The sequence below is a fragment of the Seriola lalandi genome, unplaced genomic scaffold, assembly GCF_002814215.2.
Source record: "Seriola lalandi dorsalis isolate HSWRI2012SDOR001 ecotype SW California unplaced genomic scaffold, Sedor1 jcf7180002054972, whole genome shotgun sequence".
In the NCBI taxonomy this organism is placed as follows: domain Eukaryota; kingdom Metazoa; phylum Chordata; class Actinopteri; order Carangiformes; family Carangidae; genus Seriola; species Seriola lalandi.
The window spans coordinates 3366642-3391052 of record NW_019525660.1 but is presented as its reverse complement, the minus strand read 5'-3'; the positions used below and the strand labels follow the sequence as shown (position 1 = coordinate 3391052).

General features: G+C 39.7%; 2 protein-coding genes across 7 annotated transcripts; both read right to left on the bottom strand.

The window, feature by feature from the left end:
- Nucleotides 1-39: 39 nt before the first annotated feature.
- nkrf (NFKB repressing factor) lies at nucleotides 40-5248 on the bottom strand. Its single transcript, XM_023398063.2, has 3 exons — nucleotides 4865-5248; nucleotides 4358-4482; nucleotides 40-3074 (listed from the first exon to the last, which is right to left on the bottom strand). The coding sequence occupies exons 2-3, from the start codon at nucleotides 4446-4448 to the stop codon at nucleotides 802-804; spliced, it is 2364 nt and encodes a 787-aa protein (XP_023253831.1). The 5' UTR covers nucleotides 4449-4482; nucleotides 4865-5248; the 3' UTR covers nucleotides 40-801.
- Nucleotides 5249-6452: 1204 nt separating this feature from the next.
- On the bottom strand, nucleotides 6453-22874 carry septin6 (septin 6). 6 transcript variants are annotated; one of them, XM_023398053.2, is made up of 11 exons: nucleotides 22762-22874; nucleotides 20791-20905; nucleotides 18472-18667; nucleotides 17559-17745; nucleotides 15888-16049; nucleotides 15009-15105; nucleotides 13236-13404; nucleotides 12978-13110; nucleotides 12668-12858; nucleotides 11517-11569; nucleotides 6453-9948 (listed from the first exon to the last, which is right to left on the bottom strand). In XM_023398053.2, exons 1-10 carry the CDS (start codon nucleotides 22789-22791, stop codon nucleotides 11566-11568), a joined length of 1284 nt encoding a protein of 427 aa, XP_023253821.1. In that variant the 5' UTR covers nucleotides 22792-22874; the 3' UTR covers nucleotides 6453-9948; nucleotides 11517-11565. The 6 variants fall into 6 exon arrangements, with proteins under 6 accessions (XP_023253821.1, XP_023253822.1, XP_023253823.1 ...); XM_023398054.2 differs by having other exon boundaries at nucleotides 6453-9943; XM_023398055.2 differs by lacking the exon at nucleotides 11517-11569 and adding an exon at nucleotides 11142-11188.
- Nucleotides 22875-24411: the final 1537 nt, after the last annotated feature.

Here is a 24411-nt window from a genome sequence, read left to right as displayed (position 1 = left end):
TTTTAAACTTGCAGTACAAAAATATCCATCTGAACCAAGTTCAGCCTGTTGATCAGTTTTAATTTATTCAGATTTTACAGCTGTGAAAACAAGCAGACAAGTTAACTGTACTCACACAAACCAACACATCTGACATTTAACAAAGATCACAGCTTACAGTTTCCATGTGAAGGTTTTTCACGTCATGGATGCAGCTTGTACTTGTAGAATGATCCCAGGTGTTGAAAGAGCAAACAACATTGCAGGTATTTCTGAATAGAGATGTATCACTACAGTGAGACTGGTATGAGCACCTAGCTACAGTTTGATAAAAATGCCTCTCTAATCCTTGTCTTTCATGAGTCAACTGTCTACAGTGTTCACTCACGAGCAGTGAAAAGCTGCATGTTCTGCCTGGTTCCTTAAATAGCCACGAAACAAAAAAATAATTTTGGTGACAAAAACATTGTTAAGTCATTTTTTCAATTCATGAAATAACTGGAGCATCATCTGGACATGATACCACAAAGCACTGAACACAAGCTTGTGCAAATGTGAAACAAATAGGATGTGGAATGGCAGGAGACAAAAAAAAGACATTAAATTATTTATCCTACAGCTCCTGCTAAAGCTAAAGTACATTTCATGGCAAAGGAATGCAGAAACCACAGGTGATACCTGAAAGATTCTCATTTGTTAATGTGTGTTGTAAATTTGTCACACACAAGTATAAACAGGAGTTACACTTGAATGTGATTTGCTCTGAAGTCCAAGCCAATGACATTTTTTTGCCTTTCTGTCCCATTTTGCTTTGCATGCAAATTAGTGAGAAGCCTGAGGTTTCACGAGCTCATATCGTCCCACCTGTCCTTCCTGCAACAGCTGACCGATGAGCTGGTCTTTGTGTACTTTGCGACTGACAACAAGGAACCGTTGTCGTCCTTGTCCGTATGACTTGCTTCGTAGACCGTATTTCTGAGATATCTGATGGATCTGTTTGCGTTCATCGTTGGTGAGGTCAGTGGAGAAGCGAAGGTCATCCTGACGGTCTGAACTGGCGTAGTTACGAATGATGTCCTCAATATCACGCTTGCTGAGCTGATTTCCAGGTTTGTCCGTGTCCATACCCAATCCTTCTCTAGAAAACTGCTCTTTTACTCTGATTGGTTCTGCAATGCCTTCACCGTCTCGGCCCAGACCGCCACCCTTCCAGCCCATCTTGCGGAGCAGCTGGTTTCCGATATTGTCTTCCTTTATCTCCTGTCTTGTGGCCTCCTCACCTGAGCGAGCCAGGATCTGGGACCGGGATATGGCATCGCTGTGACCCTCCTTTCTGAGGTTGGATTTGACCACAGCCTGCGTCTGTCTCAAGGTGGCCAGAGCCTCCATTGCTGCAATGTGCTTCACTATTTTCTTGGGCCCAATTCCTGCAGCCACATACTGTCCTTCTAAGTAAACTTCACACCTCCAGCGATGATCAGGCAGAACGGTGAACTTGTAATCCGCTGTCACTTTATTAAATTGTGCTGTGTCATTAATGATACAGATAGCATTGTCAGAGTTTTCCAGGATAACCAACTCGCTCAAATGCTTCTTTTTGCCACTCTGTTGCCCAAAGCGTCCACCAGAATCTGACTGGTTATTTCCTCTGGAGTATTGTGACTGTTGATATTGCTGCTGCTGCTGCTGCTGCTGTTGCTGCTGCTGTTGTCGTTGTGCCTGGTTCATGCGAAGTTTTCTCACCGCCTCTTCAGCCGCCGCATGCTTTGAGCTCTTTTTAGTGCCTGTTGACTGCGCCACCAACTCATCCTGCAGAAAGACGCTGCACAACCAAGCACTGTTGTTGGGGAGAAGGTCAAACTTGTAGTCTATCTTCATGCGATTAAAAGCCGCAGAGTTGTTGAGTATGCAGATGGCGTCATGAGCATTGTCCATAACCACAAACTCTGTCCAGTGCTTCCGTTTGTCAGGCTCATATTGGCCCTTAGAGCTGGGCGTCGGTTTGTCCTCTGGGTTGCGGAGCGCAGGTAAAAAAGCCGGGGTTGGGCTGTGCATCTGGCACACAACTATGTCATTGACTATTGAGTGTCTGTATTTGCGCTGCACGACACGAACTTCGACTGGTTTCAGGAAGAGTTTTACAGCCTGCTCAGAGGCTCTGTCCCTTGCTCCATTTTTACTGCCAGAGTATCCGGTAGCAAGATACACACCCTGACATCTCAGTTCACAGGCATAACCATCTGTCGGTACTTTCCTGTTCTTCGGTAGGTCAGCTTGAGGAATATCCTTCAGGTTGACGTAAATATACTCAGGGTTGGTCTTGCAGGCCTGAATGCTGCGGCTCAACATGAAATTATAGTTTGGCGAGTCACTTCCAGTCATAAACATAGGGTCCCTAAAAGCAACAGCCAATGCAGATGCTACATTGGCAATCAGCCTTTGCTTATCATCTAATGTTGACTGAGATACTGGAAGAGGCTGCGATGTAGAGCTCGACTGAGTCGTGGTAGGACTGCTCCTGCCCGGGCTGTTGTAGACTCTGCTGAACGGCCTGCTTGATGATGGCCGGTCCTGATACCCGTACCCCAAACCCTGACGTCCTGAATCCCAGCCTCCTGATCTGCTCGCTCCCCCATATCCATTGTACCTATGAGGCTGAGAATAAGAGTCTGAACTTCGAGAGGTGTGGCCTTCATACTTGACTGTGTAGTCCTGCTGTGTTTTTGCCATGAAGTTTGAAGTGGAGCCACGTCCTCCATAACCTAAGCCACTAGTACTACCCGAAGAAAACTCTCTGTCTCTGTCCCGGTCTCTATCTCTATGAGAACCCCAAGAGTCAGAACTGTACGATGGCACTCTGTCAAAAGCGGGCCTCAGGGAGGAGGAGCCCTGTGCTCTGCTGGTGCTGCTGTAGGAGGAGTGTTCAGAGTCCCACTGTCTCACACCGTACGACTCGCTCCTCCTGCGCTCCTTATCGTTCTCCTTCTCGTCGGTGCCGGTTCCTCCACTGCTTCCACCACTGACAAAGTGAACAGGCTCAAACCGAGGTCTGGAACCAAATTTTGACACAGGCATTTTCCTCATGGGCTCGTCTTCTACAAGGAAATCACAAAGGTAAACCGTTAGAAAAAACCTGAAAGGATGTTTGATTTGACTTACGGCACTTAAAGATTAGTCACTTGACAACATGATAGAAGTTCAATGAAACTTGTTTCAGAGTGGGATTTCAGTAATTTCTTCAGACAGGATGTTATGGTAGAACTTAATGGCCTTGTTTCTTAAGTAGGCAGGCACATCAAAGACTGTAAAGTGGGCACTGATAGACTAAAGAGCACTTGCCTCCTCAGTCATCCCCAATTATAGAGGAAGCGAATGTACATTTATATCCCATCCTGTCAGGTGATACATATCTGAGCCTATGAAGGATAGTGATCTGGTGATAGTCTGTATTGTCTGTGAAGCCAAAGCTTAATATGTCATATTGCTGTGTGCTATAGACCTGCACTGTTGTTCAAAAGCTACTAGAGGCACAAAAACAAGCCACACGGGTTCCTTCATTATGATGAACATTAGCACTGTAGTTCAATTTAAGTCATTCCCACATAAAACCTTCTGATGCTGTAAATACTCATTAGAGCACCAAATCTGCAGCTAAAATTTCTCCTCTCTTGCAAAAAACAACAGTGCCCCATTATTCAAGGACATTATATAACATCAAAATCAAAGTTTGTATTTGTGGCCCATTTTTAGAGATTTACATCTTCAGTATGTATGAGAGCCACAGACAGGATGAAGGAATCGGGAGGTATGAAGAGACAAACAAACACTTGTGATTTTGTTTTTTCTTCTTGGGATTTCTTGACAATAACAAAAATATACAATATTGTCAACCTTACCTTTATTTATGGTCATTATTTATTTTATTTGATCATTTTAAAATGTTCTATTCCCTTTCATCATATTTGATCTGATTATTATTTTTTGAAACTTTTTAATTGGTTTTATTGTTACTTTTCATCATTTTCATTTCCAATGTGCATTAGTCTCAAATTGACTTACTATTTACATTTATCTGGGAATATTTCTGTCTTGTCTGTTGTAAGAGCTGCAAAATTCCAATCAACGGTGTTGACATGGCAATAAAGTAATATACATTTGAACTGTCTTGTCTTGTGATTTGCACTAAACCACAAAATGTGCTACACAAATTATACTGGAGAAAACTCTTGACTCAACCTCACAACTCATGTTACTGCTGCTGCTGCTTGTGAGCCTGGCAAACCTTCACGTTTCAGCAAATCAGATTCAGAAATGTGACATAAAATATTTCTGGGCATATTTGAATACAAAGATGTATAGAGAACAGATCAACACTCACTGCCATCAGAAGAAGTAGGTCTCTTTTTTGCTTCAGAACTAGGACTTGGGTCAAAGGAGGGCATTTCGACAGTGTCAGTCCCTTCTGCCATCACCAGCACCGTCCAAATCAAATCCAGGCCATACCTGTTATTGAGGCCAAAGATATAAATCAGGTATTAAGTGAATGGATGAAATATACAAGCACGAACATCCGGACATAATAAGTTCACACTCCTTACTGCCTACAGAGGCTAAAACATTTCATAGAAAACAAACACCCCCTGCCAGCAGCATGCTGTGACTGAAATACAAACTATGTATCTGGACTATGTGTATTACACTACTAGACATTTACTAAATATGATGTTAACAGCTGGGGAAACAGCTGCATTTTGTGCCAACACAAAGCCTGGACAGAGTGACGCAGTAGGCCGACGGGGTCCATCTCTCATAGGCAAACACGTTTATAAAGATAAACATTACAATTGTCAACATGTCTCCTTACTTAGCTGCGCCATATTCTTACCTTCGGGTGTAGCCTTTGGTCCAACTTATATCGCTGTCTTTTAGCTGAGCAAGAGACAGTGCATTTATTTTTATGAGTATTATTATTATTGTGCTAGCCCGGTGCCTGCTAGCATTAGCCAGCTAGCCTCTAGCTAACTTCAGCAGCCACAGCCGCTCATACAGTTTTCTATCAGACTCAGCTTCTTACACAAAATTTACATTCAGATTCGTGTCTTTTTAGGAGACTTTCCGAGGCCGCTAGTTCAAATCTCCTGAGTGATAGAGATGCTTATTCAGCTAGGAAGCAGGAAGCATCCATTTTCTGGTCCGGCTATAGTAAAGTCATGGCGGCTGCCACCGCACTGACCCAGAATGCTTTGCCGCCGGACAGTTCAGGCTGAGCGGGCTGCTGTCAGTGCACTTCACGCGTGTAATGTTCCCATGTGGTTTACAAACGAAACTGCTCATACAGCACACGTTTTACTGCAGCAATATGCAAAATATTGCCCTACGAGAGTCGAGCTACAGTACGTATCACCAGTGTCAATCAATCTGAAAGCAACCATCACAATAAGAGCAGTACAAAGTTATGATATTAAGTACTATTTACTGCAGCTAGTATGTATATCTGCGTGTACTGATTCTGCATTAATTATTTTTTGCTCCATTTCCAAGAAGTGTTCAGATGCTTTACCTAAGTTCTGTGTAAAAATAGTTTTAGTCGTTAAGTGTAGAATGAGGATGCATTCAAATCATTTTTATTAATCAATCAACTTCAAACTGCAATAAACTGATTTTCTGATTTTTAAAGCACCAATTCTTCTGTACATTTGCAGTTTTGCAGGTAGGTTGTTCCAGGCATCTTGGAGAACTTGTTCTTCTCTCTCAGTGTCTTCTGATACTTGATCACAGACTGACTCCATGTTGTTGAGATCAGGGCCGTGTGTGGGCCAGACCATCTGTTGCAGGACTCCTCGTTTTTCTTGTCTCTGAAGATTGTTCTTTGTGACTTTGTGCTGTCATACATTTAAGTGTAAGCCACATTTTAATGTAGGTGGTCAAATACTTATACTGTTTGGTGGCTTAATCAATGTCAATGTAATCAAAGTGATACTATACAGCATGATGTAGGTCAAGAGAAAATTAACACCCCCTAAAAAAAAGTCATACAACCATGTTATAATTCTCAAATAGTTTGGTGAAATCACATAATTAAAAATAAACTTAAAATGTAAATTCTAATTAATATCAGGGATTCAAACACATCATTCAAAAATGTTTCCTGTTTATTATAGTCAGCTTTCTCTCTTTTATGCCCCTAAGGTCGTATTTATTGTGCTATATGTGAATGCTCTAAATGAATTATGTGTGCTTTAATGATTTTTATGTGTTAACTAGTCTGAGGTGCCATTTTGGCCGGAAATAATGCATCTCGAGATTTCCTGTCTGTTCCTGATTTACTTTCATAGATTAAATAAATACTTCACAATACAGGAACTGCTGAACTGACTGAACATTAAAACTGTCAAAAAGAAGGTAATGAAGATTATGAGAAGGGTCAACCACCGGCTTTCTACACCGTGAACGAAAGACAAAGGCTTAACATGTTTGGATCACATTTTTTATTGAAAATGTACATCAATGGAATCAAACTAAAGTAAGATACTGAATAATTTGTAGTGTGGGCGAGTTTTTGACTACAAGAGGTGATGACTGATACTAGAAAAATGTATGGCATTTTCTGACACCAAAATGTTACTTCACACTCAGTCACGTCCAAAGATCAAAGGTAATAAACAACAAGTCTCCACTTCAATACACAAAATATATCCTTATAAATTATATAAATGCATGAGTATTTTTTTTAATACTCCTATCTGGGATTCAGTTCAACTCCACCTTATTCTAATATTTGGCAAAATGGGAGCTGAGATCATAGGACAGAGCAAATATACATTAATAATATGCACCATTTTGAAGAAAACAGAATTGAAGGTCAAATAGACTGCAAAACTGAGTTAATAGGGGATAAAAACAAGCAGGTCAAAGGTCACAGCAGCAATGAAATAAAAAGATGCATGCAAAATATAGAATAGGTCTGTGAATATTAAAGCACAGTGTGTAATAAAAGGCCATGACATGTGACCTCCATGGTATTCAACAGTGACATGTAAACATGGGCACCATAAAATTAAATGCTGTGTATAAATATTGCTTTGGCTTTTGCATGATTATGACTCTAATTTAATTCTGCTGTTTAATTTCGATATTCAGAAAACCTGAAAGCAGGAGATTTTAATATCTAACTGAGCTAGATTCAAGAAAGCAACAGGTCTACTCATTATACTTAAAACGCATTACACACAGTGCATTAAGTGCTTCTGTCCATGAGTTTTTGTTTAATCAACAAGCCTTGATGTTTTAGTATTAAGCTTTGTATTAAGAATCCTATTGAAAAGATGAGTGCATAGTGCAGATCATTGCAATTTTATTTCAAGTAGAGATCAAATAATGATGTCAACCTATGAGTCCTGGAAATGTGTAAACCCCCACTGATGACTTCTATGAACTACAAGAGTCGCTTTATATACATTAAGACATAATAGCAGATCTAAACTGTGCCCGGTTCCCAACCTGCCAAACTGGTTTAGAGCTTCATTAGGTGGTCAGAAATACCATGCGAGTCCACATAAGGCCATATTCAACAAAAAGGAGATGCGATGGGGGCGGGGGGGATATAAAAGGTTCATACAGCGAGAAAAACAGGAAGAGGTAAAGGGTGCTTAGTTCTTGCTGAAGTTGCAATCCCCTCTTCAGGTGGTCAAGACAGATTAAAAGAAGCTGAAGAGACAAAGAGAAAGAAAGCCAGCAGTTAGAGGAGTTGGCAAAGCAGAAACGCTCATAAAAACTTAAGGGCCAGAGTCAAAGAATTAGAAGTGCATCTGATATCAGAGAGAAAATGATCATAAATACAAAAACAAGTAGTAAAATCCCTATGGTTCTACAGTCAATCAAACAATACATCAAGCATTAATAATGAGAAGATATTGTGCCCACTGACGATGCTGTGTGAATTTTTATAAGAGTGAATAAATCTGGTAGGATATGCTTTGATTCTATGACTGTCTACTTATCCGTGGTTCATCTAAAAGTAAATGTGCCATTCAATTATTACAACACAAGAACAAGTGTGCATGTAAATCTCCATCACAACTGGAAAAGGATGTTAGTCACAGCACAAAACAATACACACATAAGCATAAGCAGAGGCAATAAAGCAAGAATTAGATTGCTCAAGGTGAGGTTAGAGCGGCAGTGAAACAATGAATACACATTAACCCATATTACTGAGCAGGTAATGATTAAGAAACCCTGGTGGATGGTGTCCACAAAGTCTCTGGTCACATTTGAGGTACTCAGTACCCACAATGGCCGGTCCCTTAGCAAAGCTTGAGGGTTGAGGACCTACTCAGTGCAGAGCCAGGGATTACTGCAAAGGAAAGTGAAACCACACAGACCAGTGAGCTGAGCATTAGGAGGGAACGGCTCTACTCTAGATGCATTTTGACCCTGATGTCATGTGGAAGCCGTGTTTTTGATGCAGATGGCTTCAATCCAAGATAACCTTCTCTTTCACAACACAATAAAAGCGACCTTGAACCTCGAAGTGGTTAAAAGGCAAGGAATAACTGAGGTGACAGATGCTCCGTGATTCCGAGCAAAAGGAAATAAACATACCTGAAGATTTTGAATTCATAGGATCGAGAGCAACAAAAAATTTTGACTTTGAGACGTTAACCAAAGCTGTGAAAAAAAGGGGGACATCATCAAAGTAAAGCTTATTGGTATCAACATTCATTCACTGTACACCCACTTTACCCATGAGGTTCACTAAACTTTCTTTTAACCTCCTAATTTACAACAATATGTGTCATACACAATGATTATGGCCACAGTTGTAACATTTGGTGTAAAATTGGCCTTTATTTTCTTTTGAAATATTTTTTTTTTTTTTTTTTTTTTTTTATGCGTAACACTGATACAACAACTCTGGTCCCTGCAGGACAATGGACATCATGATGAATGATTTTAAATGTGCCTTCATAATAAGTAAAATAAAAGGAAAGTTACAATTGCACTGACAACATTAATATATACTTAAAAAAAACATCACATTTGTGTGTAAAAAAAAAAAAAAGTGCAAATGTGAAAGCTAATACAAATATGCACATAACACATGACAATGAATGAGGTATGGGAGAAGTGGCAAAGAGATTAGGCTCACATCTACTCATGCGTCAGACTAAAGTAAAACAACATCAGCAAAGGGACATAAACACCAAATAGAAAACTAGATCTCCAATTCAGTCTTTACTTTAAGTCCAAAACCTGGCCGTGGTAATAACTAGTGGAAGCTTTAATGTTATAATTCATAAAACTTTTCACCAGTTCAACCAAGAATAAAATCTTAAGGATTATAACTTTAATCTAGCTCAATTATAAACTCATTACTAACTACTAACAAATGTCGATAATTGTTTGCAGTCTCAAGGTATACAGTTATTGCAGAGACTGCTGTTGCACTGAGTTAACATCAGCTTAATCCATCCTTGCATCAGTCTCAATTGTCTTAATTCTTTCTTCACTGTACTCTACGGCAGGTCTTTGACCACATGTTGGCTACACCTCTCAGGTCCCAGTGTCTGATGCATGTTCCTCTTTAGACTCAATACATTTTTGCTCATCACAACAGTAGTCATGTATGTTAATATTAAAAAAGCTCACTCCATCATGCAATGAATCACTGAATATAAAACAAATACGGAATGCATTTTTTTTTTGTCAATTTGTATAAAAAGACAAGCTGAATAATCGCTTGTACAAACCAAATAATACACAAGCATCATTCAGCAAAAACAAGTGATGTAAAACTAATAGCAATGCCCAGCGTCTTCCACAGAGCAAGGGAGAGGGGCACATGGAGGGTTGAATTATGGGGGTTGGGTGAGGGTGGGGAAGGGGTACAGTAAAAGGATGATGGGGTGGAAACTCATTCACAGCAGGATGGCCACAAGGGAGCACTTTTTCTACAGGGATCCTACGCTGGAAATGAGAGAGAAGGGCTGTTATTGCTTTCTTTGAGTTAAAACATCATCACGACACACACTATTTCACATGGGTGACATCACATCAACATTAGTGACAACAGATGGTATTTAGAGGACATCATGCTTTCAAGGCAGCTCAAAAGGTTCGAGTTTACAGAGGTGAGGGTGCAAGCACAATCATCTCCTTCTTTGAATCAGACTAATAAATGATTTTTTTTCTTGCTCCTGAGTCCCCGAGCTTTAAACAATGAGTCCGATTGTCTTCCTCATTGCTCAGTATCATCAAACAGCAGCTTGTTTTCATCTGTTGTAACAGTCTTGCGCTGCTTGAGGAGTTTACAGATTGCGAGACAGATGTCTTCCTTCACTTCTACCCTCCCCACTGGTCGGGCCTCAACAGCATCTCTCTCTGTGGATTTTGCTTTTGTATCCACTCAAGAGGGAGAGGTGGCTGAGGGGGGGGTCGTCATATGGCTGTGAGATCAACAAAACATGTCATGTCTATAAACAGAGATGGGCCCTGAGGCTGTTTGCTCCTCTGGTGTGACCTGTTAGTCCCAGTTCAGCCTTGAATGGCTCTTTGTGTGAGAGCAGGAACGGGTGGGGAAGGACCCGGGAGGGCCACAAAAAGGAGACTGTTGTGGATTTAGGGAGGCAGATGGGGAAGTACATCAAATGCTTGTGTGGGGATATAATAAAGTGGTTGATTTAGAAGCTGGCACAGGGATAGTAAACACTGCCAGCAAGAGGATATGATGGATGCGGATGTTACCAATGATACAATGTAGTATTGCAACACCGCACGCATTTCTCAGACCGTATTACATTTAAACAACTCTAATGGGAAAATCAACTGCATGTGAATTTAGATTTCGTTTTCACATTGTTGTTTAAAAAAATAATTAATCAAATATCAAAATCATTGCAGATTAATTTTCTTTTGATGGACTAATTGCTGCAACTCTAATTTTGAGAGCATCCATATACTGGATTAGATATTGAGGGTTGAAATGCTGCCTTTGGAGCTTTATTTCAGCATGTAAATTAATTATAATCATCTTATTCTAGCTAGCATTTAAAAATATTTCTTTATTCATTTATAGATTTCTGTCTAACCAATCAGTGATACCTCATTTATATTTTTCATAGCTGTTTTCGTGGTGGTGTAACTCAAGAAGGGAGTCTTACCAGGAAAGGTGCCTCATGCAGCATGCATCAAGTGTAGGAGGAGTTAACTGGAAAACATTATGGATGCAACATAGGTGACACATGCACTCACAAGACAGATTCACATCTACACAACAGGCAGTAATCAATAACTGTGTCTGCTGGGGACTGAAAAAAACACTAACTGTAACCTGACACATGAACATCATTATTATTCAGTTAACATTTCAAGTGCAAGACCTCTGTGGTCTGTTTTAATCAGTGACCCACAGACAAAGTTAAAGTTGCACAGTTGCCACTTTTAGAAGAGAAATTTTCCAGGCAGAGCTCATACAGAGAAGAAGTTGGCTGTGAAGAGAATACATTAACAGGGAAGAAAAATAAAGCAACAAGAACCTTCTCAGTGCAAGTGTCTTCTTCCTTTTCTAACAGGCACGGAGTCACATCAGCTTCAACACAGAACCAGGAGTTCATTACCAACATGAAGGGACCAACAATGTCAGCAGCACATTGCAACCATACTTGAACACACCTGGCTGCAAACACTGCCTCCTGTACAGTCATGATTTCATTAAAACATATTAACATCAACTGTTAGAGGGAACAGGAGAATCAACGTCAGAAATACCAAGAAATGGAGAGATTAACAGACACATGAACACCAGGGTATTGGCCATTGAGACACTAACTGATGAAATTTCAATGACGCAACCGAAACAGTTACGAACTGTGATCTGGAAAAAAATTGACTTCATTTATCAGCTACTTTTCTAATGCAACTATGGAGTAATTAGTAACAAATTGCAATAAAGTTGTTTACACAAATCTTTTTTTATTATCTAATTTCACGACCTGCTTTGCTTGAGCCATCAGCAACATTTAATTGCAGAGTGATGATTTCTGGTTGGAATTCATTCACCAAACTCTCCAACAGCTGGCTTTTTAACTATTTAGATGAGGACTGCATGTAATTATCTCCAGACTCCCCCTCTCTGCCCCTCTTAATTTTCCAAATTGGTAATGGATTTTAAGTTCTGGTCAGCTTGCCAAACTGTATTCTCTGTTATTATAGCCTAAACTAGAGCATTCATCTGCCTTTCGGATATAAAGGGCAGAGTGAGAGTCTGAGAGAATTTCTAGACTTAGCCAGGGGCTCTATCTGCTGTATTTAGAAATTATACAAGTCTCAGGTGGTTTATAAATGAGTGGTGACAGAGAAACAAGAGGTACTGATGATATTAATGGCACAGACCAAAATAAACCTCCCTCAGCAGCAGATGTGCACATTGTGGACTGAAAGCTCAAGGAGTTTACATATTTGTCAGGACACAGCTACACATTTTGCTGGCAAGGAATAAAGTATGATGTATAAAATATGAACCCCAACGGCTTAGAAACAATTTATATGTGTCTGTGTAGTAATGTAAGGCCTTGTTCCACCCAGGTTCATAGCATGCTGACTTTTCCGATTCTCATACAAGCAAAAGTGGTCTCCTGCATCTATGGTGTAAGGATAGAAACACAGGGGGAAAGAGAGCAATACTTACTTTTTCCTCTCTTTGTCCCTCTTGAGTGTGGTGGAGCCCCCTGCCTGTTGAGCTTGGTTCTGCAAGAGCTCTGCCGCAGTCTTTTTCTGTTTGAACGTGTTGAGCTCGTCGTCCAGGGACTTCTTCTTCTCCTCCAGTTTCTTTTTCTCGTCCTGGTGGAGCTTCTTCAGACGGTCAAACTTCTCATGCAGCTACATGACAGGGACAGAGGAAATGTAATTTTGTATTAATGAAGACGGGAACAGAGACCTCAAACAAAGATTAGTGCATGGTTTCACGATAGGGTAAGGTTCAAGTGAAATAATGATACCTCTTTTTCTGCTTCTTTAAGCTCCGCCTCCTTCTCTTTGACTCTTTGGACAAACATTTGCCTCATCTCTTCTTCTTTCTTCTGCAGCTCACCCATGAACTCGTTCCTCTTAGCTTCATACGTCTCCTGCAGACTAGCAGAGGAAAAGAAATAAAAATGAATAAGAAAAACACTACACTGAACTTTGCAACATGAACTAAGCAGACAAAAACTCAAACTGGGTAGAAAGCAAGAAGATAAAAGAAAATCCAAGTCAACCTGAAGGGCTTGCTGTCAGGGTCCGTGTCCTTAAAGCCCATCTCCTCCAGCTTGCAGCGCCGGTAGAGCTCATAATGGCGTGTGTGAGTCTGCTCTCGCAGGTCCTCCATGTTCACCCTGATCAGCATTTCTCGCAGTTTGACGAAGTCACAGTGATTCTCATTTTCCACTGTGATAAGACACATCATAGTGACACATGACACATTTTACATAACACATTAGATGGTATCTTGCTCATTATGGGTTAAATATACTGCAGAGCACAGCAGCAGAATCAGAAACACTTGGATCTATTAAGGTTCATATTGTGTAACAGCTAATAATCTAATTTAATGTAGAAGAATTCATAGGCCCATTCATACCAGCAGCACCAACACAAAACAGAGTAGTGCTCATTTCCTGTGGCTTCTCTATTGATTTTATTACTTGACCGAGTTGAGCACCACACTCCCACAGACCGTGTGACATCATGTGAGTACACATGTATGCACGCAGTCAGTCTGTGGTAAACAGACCCAATGTCAAATAAAGCCTACGCCTAGAAATATTATACAGTGCAGTCCGTAAGCATTAGGACAGTGATATGGTTTTCATTGTTTTGGCTGTAATGCAGCACAATGAATTTCAAATGAAACAATGACTGTGAGGTGAAAGTGCTAACTTAGCTTTAGGGTTGTTTGAAGGTGTTCATATACACACTGAGTAAACAGCTTAGAAATCACAGTTTCCCCTGTGCTGGTGCTACAGTTTCTACACTGATCATTTGAAGTGGATGCAAATACCATATTTAAGCGAAAACAAATGACAGTCACCACTTCAACCTCAGAGACAACAATACATTTTAAATCCAATTTCCTGGATTACAAAATTAGAGCTGAAACTGTTAATCAAGTAGTCAGTCAGCATAAAATTAACTATCTTGAGAGTTGATTAATCATTAAAGTCATCAAGCAAAAAAGCCAACCATACTGTGGTTCCAGTCTTTTTCTGTTTTATATCATTAAGAACTAAATATCTTTGGGTTCTGGACTTTTAAATGATGTCACCTTGAACTCTGGGATATTTTGATCAGCATTTTTATATTATTTTGTGACCTTTTATAGACTAATCAAGAAAGTAATCGGCAGATCAATCGCATATGAAAATAAAGTTGCAGCCCTATACACAACCAAACCCAATACTGTCAACATCATTGTGGACTGCATTGCATTTAAGCTCTGTGTGCTGGATAAGCCCTGTCCTGGCAAACCACCCAAACACCTACATACGTACACACACACACACACACACACACACACACACACACACAAACACACACACACGACAATAACACCATACATTTAAAAGCTGCGCAGTATGAGGCTGAAAATCAAATCAAATAGCTCAAAATCAGTGTAACCTGAGTTATATTCCCACACATTTCAGATCCTCTATGAGCCAACAGAAGTATTGACACTGCTGTCTACTGGCAATACATTACATACAGTCCATTATGGATTGATCAGGTAGGTCAATAAGAAATCAATTGAAACATCATCAGTGACATAAAATCACTAAATCTGCAAGAGCTTTAAGCAAGGATCTGCTGGTGCACTAACACACAGTGTAATGTCAGAGAGGGTGCTCCAGTTAAATGAGATTATATAACTGGTTATCAACTAGTTTGCAGCAGCTGATGTAGCTGAGGAGAAATATAAGGGGAGGGAGTAGCGGTAGCAGCTCTGACGAGAGGGAGCACACTCATTTCCTGCACAGGATGTGACCCGGGCTTACCCTGCACGGTCCCCCAGGGGTACTGCCGGGCCTTCACCATCTTGTTCCCAATCTTCACTTCCTCTGTGCTCCCCACCACAGCGAACGGCAAATGGCTCTGTGAGGGCAGACGGAAAATCAATATCGTATACTGTCAAACCTGAAACACCTGAGTGGGTTCACCTAAAATTCTCTCTACGAGCCACCATCTATCCCTAACAAAACTGCACATGTACTCGCTGCAGCTCTACTAACATTTCATTAACTCAAAAAATACTAAGTATTACTACAACTATCTCATTTACACATCAGGACAAAGCCTACACACAGCTGATGATTAATTCCCAAGAAGTTGTAACGTCACTGAGAAGAATGTGTTATTGTATTTACATGAGCTGTTTTTTCACAGACACCAAGATACAGCTCTGAAAGGAAAACGTATGACAAGGTCAGACTGTACAACAAGAGCCGAGAGGCAACAGTCAGTTAGGGAGAGTTAAGGCATTTCCACAGATGAGACATCATGAACAGCTAAGTAAGCCTTGGTTCATCCGTCAGTGGATACAGGCCCTTTCCCACACTGCAGGCTTCCTGCAGAGTGAGCGGGCTGATTGTGCTGCTCTGAACACGCTCCTCCCCGTGTGGGGCAGCTTCCTGACAGCCTGCGCAGACACAGACGATGACTGTCCTGATTCTGCATCACATGTTGTTTATGCCGGTACCACATAACAGAATTTATGTTGAACTTAGAAACTACGAATAATGTGTGCAGATGTATTTCCTAAAGATTAAAAAGAGGATTCAGTCTTACCAACATGACATGACTTCATGCCACCACCATTACACCATATTCTGTGTAAATGCATGTAATGCAGATAGAGAACCAGTTGTGAGCCTTACGTTCATGGTGGAGTTGATCTCTGCCACAGACTCGTCATCAGTGGGGAACTGGTAGATCTGCACTCCATTGCTGACCAGCTCACTGGTGATTTTGATTTTGAACTTGGCCAGCTCGCTCTTGGAGATGGCATCTGACTTGGCAATGATTGGGATTATATTGACCTGCAAATTGAAAAATGATGATGATAAGGTGTAGACAGCGCTTTCAGATATGCAGCTAAATATAGAGTGGCTTCTAACTGTCTGTCAGTGGTAACTTTTTCTCACCTCCATTTCTGTAGTCCAAATTTGGAAAAGAGTTGGTGTATTTTTAAAAAGGTCCAAAAGGTGAAACACATTACAAATGAAATAATTCTGGTCTTTCAGGTTAAGTAACAGAATAAAATATACCTCTAATTATTTCTTTTACCACTTCCAATCACTGCTTGCCCATGACTGTAGCACTAATTTGAATAACCAGTGCCCTTTTCACCAGGATCTCTGTAAATCAGGCTTTTGTGTAATGCAGACAATTACACATTCTTAAGCACATGGATAAAAATAGTACAAGCAGCAAAGGGAGCACCAGACTCCCATCTCCTGCTCTATAGCACATAAAAGCTCTCCAAACATGGTGTTACGACTCAGGCTCAAATGATTTCAACAACATTTATGCTATCCATGTAATCTAAACAGAAAAAGAAACACACAGAGATAGGGAGGAGGGAAAATAACAGGCAGGGTCATTCTCATATATGCACTTACAACTGGCTGATGAAAAATGAGACTCCCACTCCCACACAACTATTTTGGCAGTGCCATGTCACCTACACAATCCCACATTATTTGCTCTCCAAATGTGGGCCCCTTTAATTGATAGCAAGGGATGCTGAGGGTCATGTGAACAAAAATATTTTACTGGATCTCCGAGTCTGGCGAGGATCTTGCTCAAAGACACTTCAGCAGAGTATTGTTTGAACGCCCCCCCTAGGTGAATGTGTAAACAGAGGAGGCTCTGCTCTGGATCACGCTGTTGTGAGCGCTTGCTGGAGGGCACAGCTGCTCTGGCAAACACTGAGCTGGCTCTTTGTACAAAAGCCAGGAGGTCCATGCAAATAAGCTACTGTGGAAAGGACCTCACAAAAACGAGGCAGCAGTCACTGAACTGACTACATTTCACAGCTGACCTACACCGATGCAGTAACAAGACCAGAGCCAATTTACATGCAGGCAGAAGCCCTGAAAAAGGTTTATGACCCATGACTAGAGTGGATAGATCAAATGCTGCAAACAGCAATGCAGTGCCAAGGGATTTACCTACTATATCTCTGACGTGCTACAGCAAGCTAATCCATGTTGACAGGCTTTGTAACTGTTATTTTATCATTTTATTTTAACGTCATTCTGCTGCAGAGCAAATGTCCTTCTCACTTAATGCTAAAATTAACAATTCAGGCACCATGGCTAATAAACTTGTAAATCTTATGCAACTGCAAATTAACTGTATAATGCTTTTACATCATTTTCAAACCCCAACACGAGCTGGGATTGATCTGGAACTGATTGATAACACCAAGAATTCATATCCCCAAGCTTCCACATCAAACAACAACAAATTCTGCTGCTAACTTAAAGATATAAACATGGCTTCTGGCTGATGATAATAGCTTGATAAAGTGAAGTGAATCTCACCTTGCTATCAAGTTTTTTCATTGTCACCAAGTCCAGGGATTTGAGCGAGTGTCCGGTGGGAGCGATGAAGTATAGGCATGCGTGGATGCGGGTGTCGTGGTAGCTGTGTAGCGTGCGCTTGATTTTCAGTTCCTCCTGTAGATATGCTTCAAATTGGGCATCAATAAACTCCACAATGGACTTGTAGCTGTCAGTAAAGGGAACACAGAAACATGGATAATTTTAAGCATTTCTTCACTCATATTCTGTGTATTAGAACATGTCCTGTTCTGCTACTAAACTATAGTGTTTTTAGAGTCATCTGAATCTGTGCAAAGCATTACAGTTACAGCATATCAGAAGTGCAGCTACACTGATTACATGAAGGCACAATGTGCCCTTTAATGGTTCCTCTTTATGTAGGAATCTGATACCTACTCGTATAGTGGAGTGTGAAACCTGGAAACAAGCGCAGCCTTCCCATTATAAAGAACTTACACATGATATTATTCTCTCCCTAAATTTGCCTCAGGAGCAGAGTTGGCAATTACATCTTGGAGGGCAAGCTTGGTAACAAAATCTAGCAGAACCAGTGCTGTGATATACCATTCAAACCAGGAAAGAAAGCCATCTACATCCGATTTATGCTTTTAAACTTGACTTGATACTATGAAATTACTTCAGATGGAGACCTGATTCCACATCCTAAGGGTATGTTTGCAGGATCAAGATTGAATGAAACGTGAGCTCTGGGAAGGATTAAAGCACTCACAAGATTCTCTGTATGTCAGGAACGCTGTGTGCACAGTCAACTTTGGATTTCTGACTACAAGTTGCAATAAAGCTCACAAGGACAAAATATAAAATAACCCAGAGAGCAGAGATCAGACCTTTCCCTCTCTCAGAGATGTGACAGTTGTCCAGACTTCTTTACCTGTCTTCTTTATTGATCTGGTCTCCGAAGCCCACGGTGTTAACAACAGTCAGTTTGAGGCGCACGTTACTCTCCTGCAGTTCATAGGTGTTGGACTTGAGTGTGACTCCCGGTTGGTTGTGCTGGGTGGGCTCCCCCTCAAACTTGGTGTTGAACAACGTGTCCATCAGAGTGGACTTCCCCAGACCCGTCTCACCTAGGTTACACAGAAAAAGTGTGTCTGTTACTGGGACACACTACAAATCTTGATCTTGTGCCCAGTCATTGGTTGCTCTTTTTACTACATGATTAAAATCAGTGAGGTGGTTTCCTTCACACTTAGCGGGAAATGTAAAACATTTGAGCCTGCATACTTCTAAACAAGTTTGTCAGCTTACGGATAGTAAGATGCTTTTATTGAACATCTATTTAATAAAACAAATAAAACAGAAAGACTACAGTTGTGTTTAATAGAGCGAGCGTAGATTCAATATGACGTTCTAAAGATACAAACTACAAAATATATCATTTTCAAATGTTAGGATGCACAAAAATAACAGAAGTTAATGTATTCTGACATCAATTCGCTGTCAGACGACTCAGATTCAGCGCTGCCTCTGTAAGAAAAGCTATTTTTATTCATCATGGCCTGACCTACACTCTCAGCATGTTAAGCCATTTTTTGTAGGATATCTTGCAGTGTTTCCAATCTTTCCTTCAGAATTAAAAAGTATGTGTTGCAGCAAGTCTTATTTGCTGTTTCTAAGCTCAGTTTAAGTCACTGTGGCGATGTCTCTCATGCTGAAGGCAATTTGGTATCTTATATGGAGTAGCTCCAGGCCCATGTTGGAAATTACAATATAAACTAATGTCTAACATTTCCAAACAATTTTTATGAAATCACAAATAACAAAAAAAGTGTGTAAATGTAGATTTTTTGAGCCCAGTGGAACAATAAATATTAACATTTTTTATTCACTACATAATTTTAGACTACAACCAAATTATAAATCCAAAAGACCACATTTCTTTGCCTCAAGCAATGTGTGTACTACTTAAAAAAGACAACAAAAGCTGTTAGTCTCCTGCATCATCTTTTCTTCCATATTCTTTAATGGATTGTACTAATGCTTGTCTAGGTTGTTAAGAAAATCAGATTGTGGGCAACATAATAAGGTAGCTATGCAGCTAAGTTTTTTTAAATTATGAAAAAACACAAGTGTTAGCCTTTTCCACTTTTTACTGCAACACAAATAAAAATGGCCTCAGTTTATCCACAAAATAACAGAGATGTTTTAAGCTTGGAGGGGGATCAAAACCATGCCACTAAAAATGGCCGACAGGCATTTCCTACCATCAAAATCTTTAAAAATATAAACACAGATTGTGTTAATGTTACTAGTGCTCTAAATAACATGTCACAGAAATAAATAGCATACAAGGTCTTAAAGAAACAGAAATGGTGAACACTGTCTACTGCTCTCTAACCAGTAGTAAAAAGTAAAAACAAAATCAGCAAAGTTGATCTATAAACTATAAATCAAGAGTGCAGAAAGTGCTACAACAATTTGCTTTCTGCAAGTCTGTATATTCTAAAACAAATGAAAAAGAAATAAAACATTACCAAACAAAAGGCAGATGAAGTAGAACACTGGATATCAACCGGTTACACATTTCTAATTTACAGATATTAAGCTGACTCGTCTTTTCTTGTAAAACGGCCAGTGTAATCGGTAACACCATCTGTATAACGTAATGTGCTTAAACAGCATCAGAAGCTACAGCTTCCAAAATGACCATAACATTGAATCAATATCCCTCTAAAACAGCTTCCACACAAACCTAACATTACCTCCTTCAAAAAGTTATGGTTTATTGCAGGACTGTTGTATTACATTGCATTAGTTTTAACTGGGTGCACCTAATAAACTGGCGGCTCAGTGTATGTGAGTGAATAATTCTAGCACATAATGAAGCTGAAGTGACTCATTTGTCAATATATAATCAAATGTACAGGCAAACATTCATCACTGACCAATAAATCTTGCAAGAGGCTTATATTCTGCATAGGATACTCAAATATACAGTATAAATAAGGTTGTTGCTAGTACTGCTGATGAATAATGTCATACTAAAATCAAATAACTGCCTGTAGACACTTCTGAATTTCCTATCTGAATGAGAACATCATACTCATCACAGTAACCAACATTGAGGAATCTAAGCAGCTCAAATATTGAGGAAACTGCTTTGCATCTTGTGATAAAGCCTGACTTTCATTAAGTCATCTTTTAGCCTGAGGAGGAAGAGGAAAAGCATTTTCTCGCATGATACACTCACCAACACAGAGGATGTTAAAGCAGAATCCGTGGTTGACAGACTTGTTGACCAGCTGGTCAGGCATGCTGTCAAAGCCGACATGGCCTGCCAGAGGGACAGCACGAGCCCCTTCACCCTAAAAACAAATTAAATCAACATGTAACATCAGGTAAATACTTAGCAATAACTTAACAGCTTAAGAATTGATATGCCTTGTTAAGAAACCATGCTCTCACACTTTAAAACATGTACAAGACACCCTTTAACACTCTGTAATTTCGATTTTCATCTTGGTGATTGTCGTTCTTTGAAAAAGTAACATTATATAACTGAATAACACACAAGCTAGACACAATTTCCACCGTATTTGACCATGTTAGACTGACTTCAGGTGCAACTGACTTCCTGTTTCCTGAGCTGCGACTTTCTTTCCACCGTCGAGACAGTTAGTCGAGACTAAAACCACAATGTACTTATAAGGAAAAGTGTCACTGTTGATATCAAGATAACTGTAAAAACAACAAAAAGCTTTGAGAGTAAATATATAATTTAAAATCTAGTAATGTGAAATTATAAAAATGACAAAATAAGAGCCATAGCTCTTAACATAGACAGCATTGTGTAGTCCTGTGGCGTCACTCTGATTTGAACCCTAAAACTATCCATTTTTGGCCAGTCGCACTTCCATTCACTCTACCATTATTGTGCAGTCCATCTCTGGACTAGAGTGACACTAAAAACCAGAGTGTAAAAGCACTGTTGCTACATGTGTGTGTGGGCGTGTGGCTGGCAGTGAACACCTCCATCTCTGTGAATCTCATTTCTGCAGCCTACGTCTACATTATGAGGTGCAGGAAAGCAAAGAATTTAGATTATATGGCATAAGCAAGAGCTCTCAACCAGCTAAACCTCAGCCAACCTGCCATTATGTGGCTTAACATAACACAGTGTTGCTTTCCACTGTGGTGAAGGATTGTAGATAAAAACGCTCCATTAGAGGGTCAGTTTAAAACAACTGGACACCCTGTTGGTGTTAAACAGTTGTGGATTATTTGGATAGTTGAAATTGGGTTTAAACAGCTGAAGGAGTATTTGGGGTAATGTTACTTGACAAACAGCCTATACTCTTCAGCTGCAAGTGCAACATTCCTGAAACCATTCCTGCTTTTCAAGACACTCACAGCCAAGTTACACACTGCGGGTTTTCATTCACAGAGCCGCAGAGGGACATCAAATTGCAAAAACCTTGCTATTTCCGAGCACTCTTTATGGGTATAGTGGCTTCCTCTCTTTGTTTTAACCCAAAACAAAAACCAAGCAAACTTTACACATGCTTTTCAAATTGTAGGTCTAAATGCCTATAAGCAGCTAGAGTCTGTTTTAGCAACATTTCCTATGTACACCAGACAACGCCCGACTCAAAGTTAACGGGACTTACATGAAACAACACAACGGAAATGAGCACCGTAGCTGTACTGAAATGGGGGCGTTCAGAATGAATGGCCTACCGATGGCAGTAATACGTTATCATTTTAACGTGAGATTGTACTACACAGTTTTAGAAAATTTCACCTCACAGAACAAAATTTCGTTTGAAAGGCAATTTTAGCTAACGATACCAGCATAGGAAATTTGCAGGCATTAGCTTATATAATTGAAAATATTAGATTGAAAATGTGTTAACAGAGAGCTACGACCGAGCAACCCTGGGCCTTACTTTAAAATTGGCTGTTTTAGAATATGTAGAAATGCATAATAGGGTTTGTAATAGCTACCAGTGATTATAACTGGTCTAATTTAGCTACGCTACACTGAATTTTGGATGGAATAAAGGCAGGAAAACGGTTGGCGACCAGCTAATTCTCCACATTGCACTCACTGAAGGAACGCGATAAAATATATATTTTCAACATATGCTGAGATTAGCTAAGATATTTCATGAGATGAGTGATGACAGTGAGAACAGCATCCTGATAAAAACGGGCTACTCACCGCTTGCCTTGCTATCTCAGTTGACGCCATGGCTGTGGCCGTTAGCTGGAGGACGAAACCTTTGCTGCTCTTTAGCAAAGGAAGCCTAGTGGGAATGTACCACTGTTCAACAGGCTATTTTACATATTATTAAGTATTATATTTTGATAACGTTCCTAATGCTGAATGTTGTTAAACAAAGACAAATGTAAATTAAAAATACGCCAGATTCACACCCGTCCATATTTTGAAATGATAATGTTTAATGAGCACTAGCCACTGAGCTCCCCCACAGGATGCCTGCATGGTCTCTTCCTGTGACAAAGGCAGTGAACCGCAGTCAATGAACTAATGATTATTTAGAAGCGAGTAGCTAAACCAAAAATTGTGCTTTGGACTAGTTGGATTTCTCTACATTCAATCAAAATTTAAGATTAATTTAATAGAAATAGTTACATTTGTTTTTGATTTAGTTGATGGCCTCGTTATGTTTATCATCCCTACATTGCATACAGCACTGATCCCATATTGTATTTGTATATATGTTACACAGTGGAGAACAATATTCATGTAAGATAAGACAGAACTTTGTTAATCCTAGAGTAAAGACATTTCTAAGTCAAATCGTAATACTATGTAAAATAAAATAAACAACACCCCTCCTATGAACTGTAACAACACCCAGACCAACTCAATCCTCCCCATGGGCAATACAGGCCTGCATCCACTACATGCACAGTAATGACTGTACACATTACTTCAACTCTCTGTGTCTTACAATCGAGTACACTGTTTGGAAGAAGCAACCCTCATTTGTTCACAGTAATGTCCGCAACAAACATCTTGTTCACATTTTTACACATTTTTACAGATGAGCATCTGCTAATGAGCCAAGTTGTTGCTGTTAATTTGTAGTGTCTGTGTATGGTAATTGTGCAGTTTTTGTTTTTTTTGCACCTATTTAGTGTTTTGTACTTGTCCTTAATGTTGTGCTATTGTCCATAAGGCATTTGTTTCCCTATATAGGTGTCATACATATGTGTGAAAATGAGCTGATGAATTGAGGAATTACAGTGAATTTACCTCTAATGTCAAGTTTTCTAATTACATTACTAATTATATTAAAGCCCAAAATCTAAGCATGTTCACTTCAAAAACTGTATGGAATAGGATATATACCTAAGGGGAATTCCTTTAGCAGCGATAGAGTCAACAGATCATGTGTTTTATGACTGTAATCTATAAAACATTTTGGGTTGATGTTCATTACTGGTTGTTTTCTAGGGTACTTGAGCTGACAGATTTTACAAGGGAAGATGTCATTTTTATATCATCTTGTATAGGCAAGGACATGAATTAGTCCTAAACATTATTATCATACTTCCTAAATTATATTTGCATATATCAAGATTTGGGAAAACTAAATCACCCTTTCTTACCGTTCATAGAGAATTTTTGTCACTTCCTTACATCCTTAAACTTCATGGAGAAAAAAAAAAAAGCGAAAGACTGCAAAATATCACCACTGACTTTGATCCATCTTAAAACCTCTGGTAAATTAAAATATTATATAGTCTCATGGTAACTCTTTTCTTAACTGGACTTTTATTTCGCTCTGTCTGGTGCCTTTAAACACTTGTTATTTTTACGTTGTCAATAAAGTTTTTTTAA

Bases quoted from the DNA above. Each gene is read 5' to 3' on its own strand.
- nkrf (XM_023398063.2), bottom strand. From the start codon at position 4,448: ATGGCAGAAGGGACTGACACTGTCGAAATGCCCTCCTTTGACCCAAGT. The intron at 3,075-4,357 runs GTGAGTGTTGAT...ATTTCCTTGTAG, and splicing joins ACCTACTTCTTCTGATGGCA to AAGACGAGCCCATGAGGAAA.
- septin6 (XM_023398057.2), bottom strand. From the start codon at position 22,791: ATGGCGTCAACTGAGATAGCAAGGCAAGCG. The intron at 15,106-15,887 runs GTAAGGCTCACA...CTGCCCTCACAG, and splicing joins AGATCAACTCCACCATGAAC to AGCCATTTGCCGTTCGCTGT. The intron at 8,336-12,667 runs GTAAGTATTGCT...TTTCCTTTGCAG, and splicing joins AGGGACAAAGAGAGGAAAAA to TAATCCCTGGCTCTGCACTG.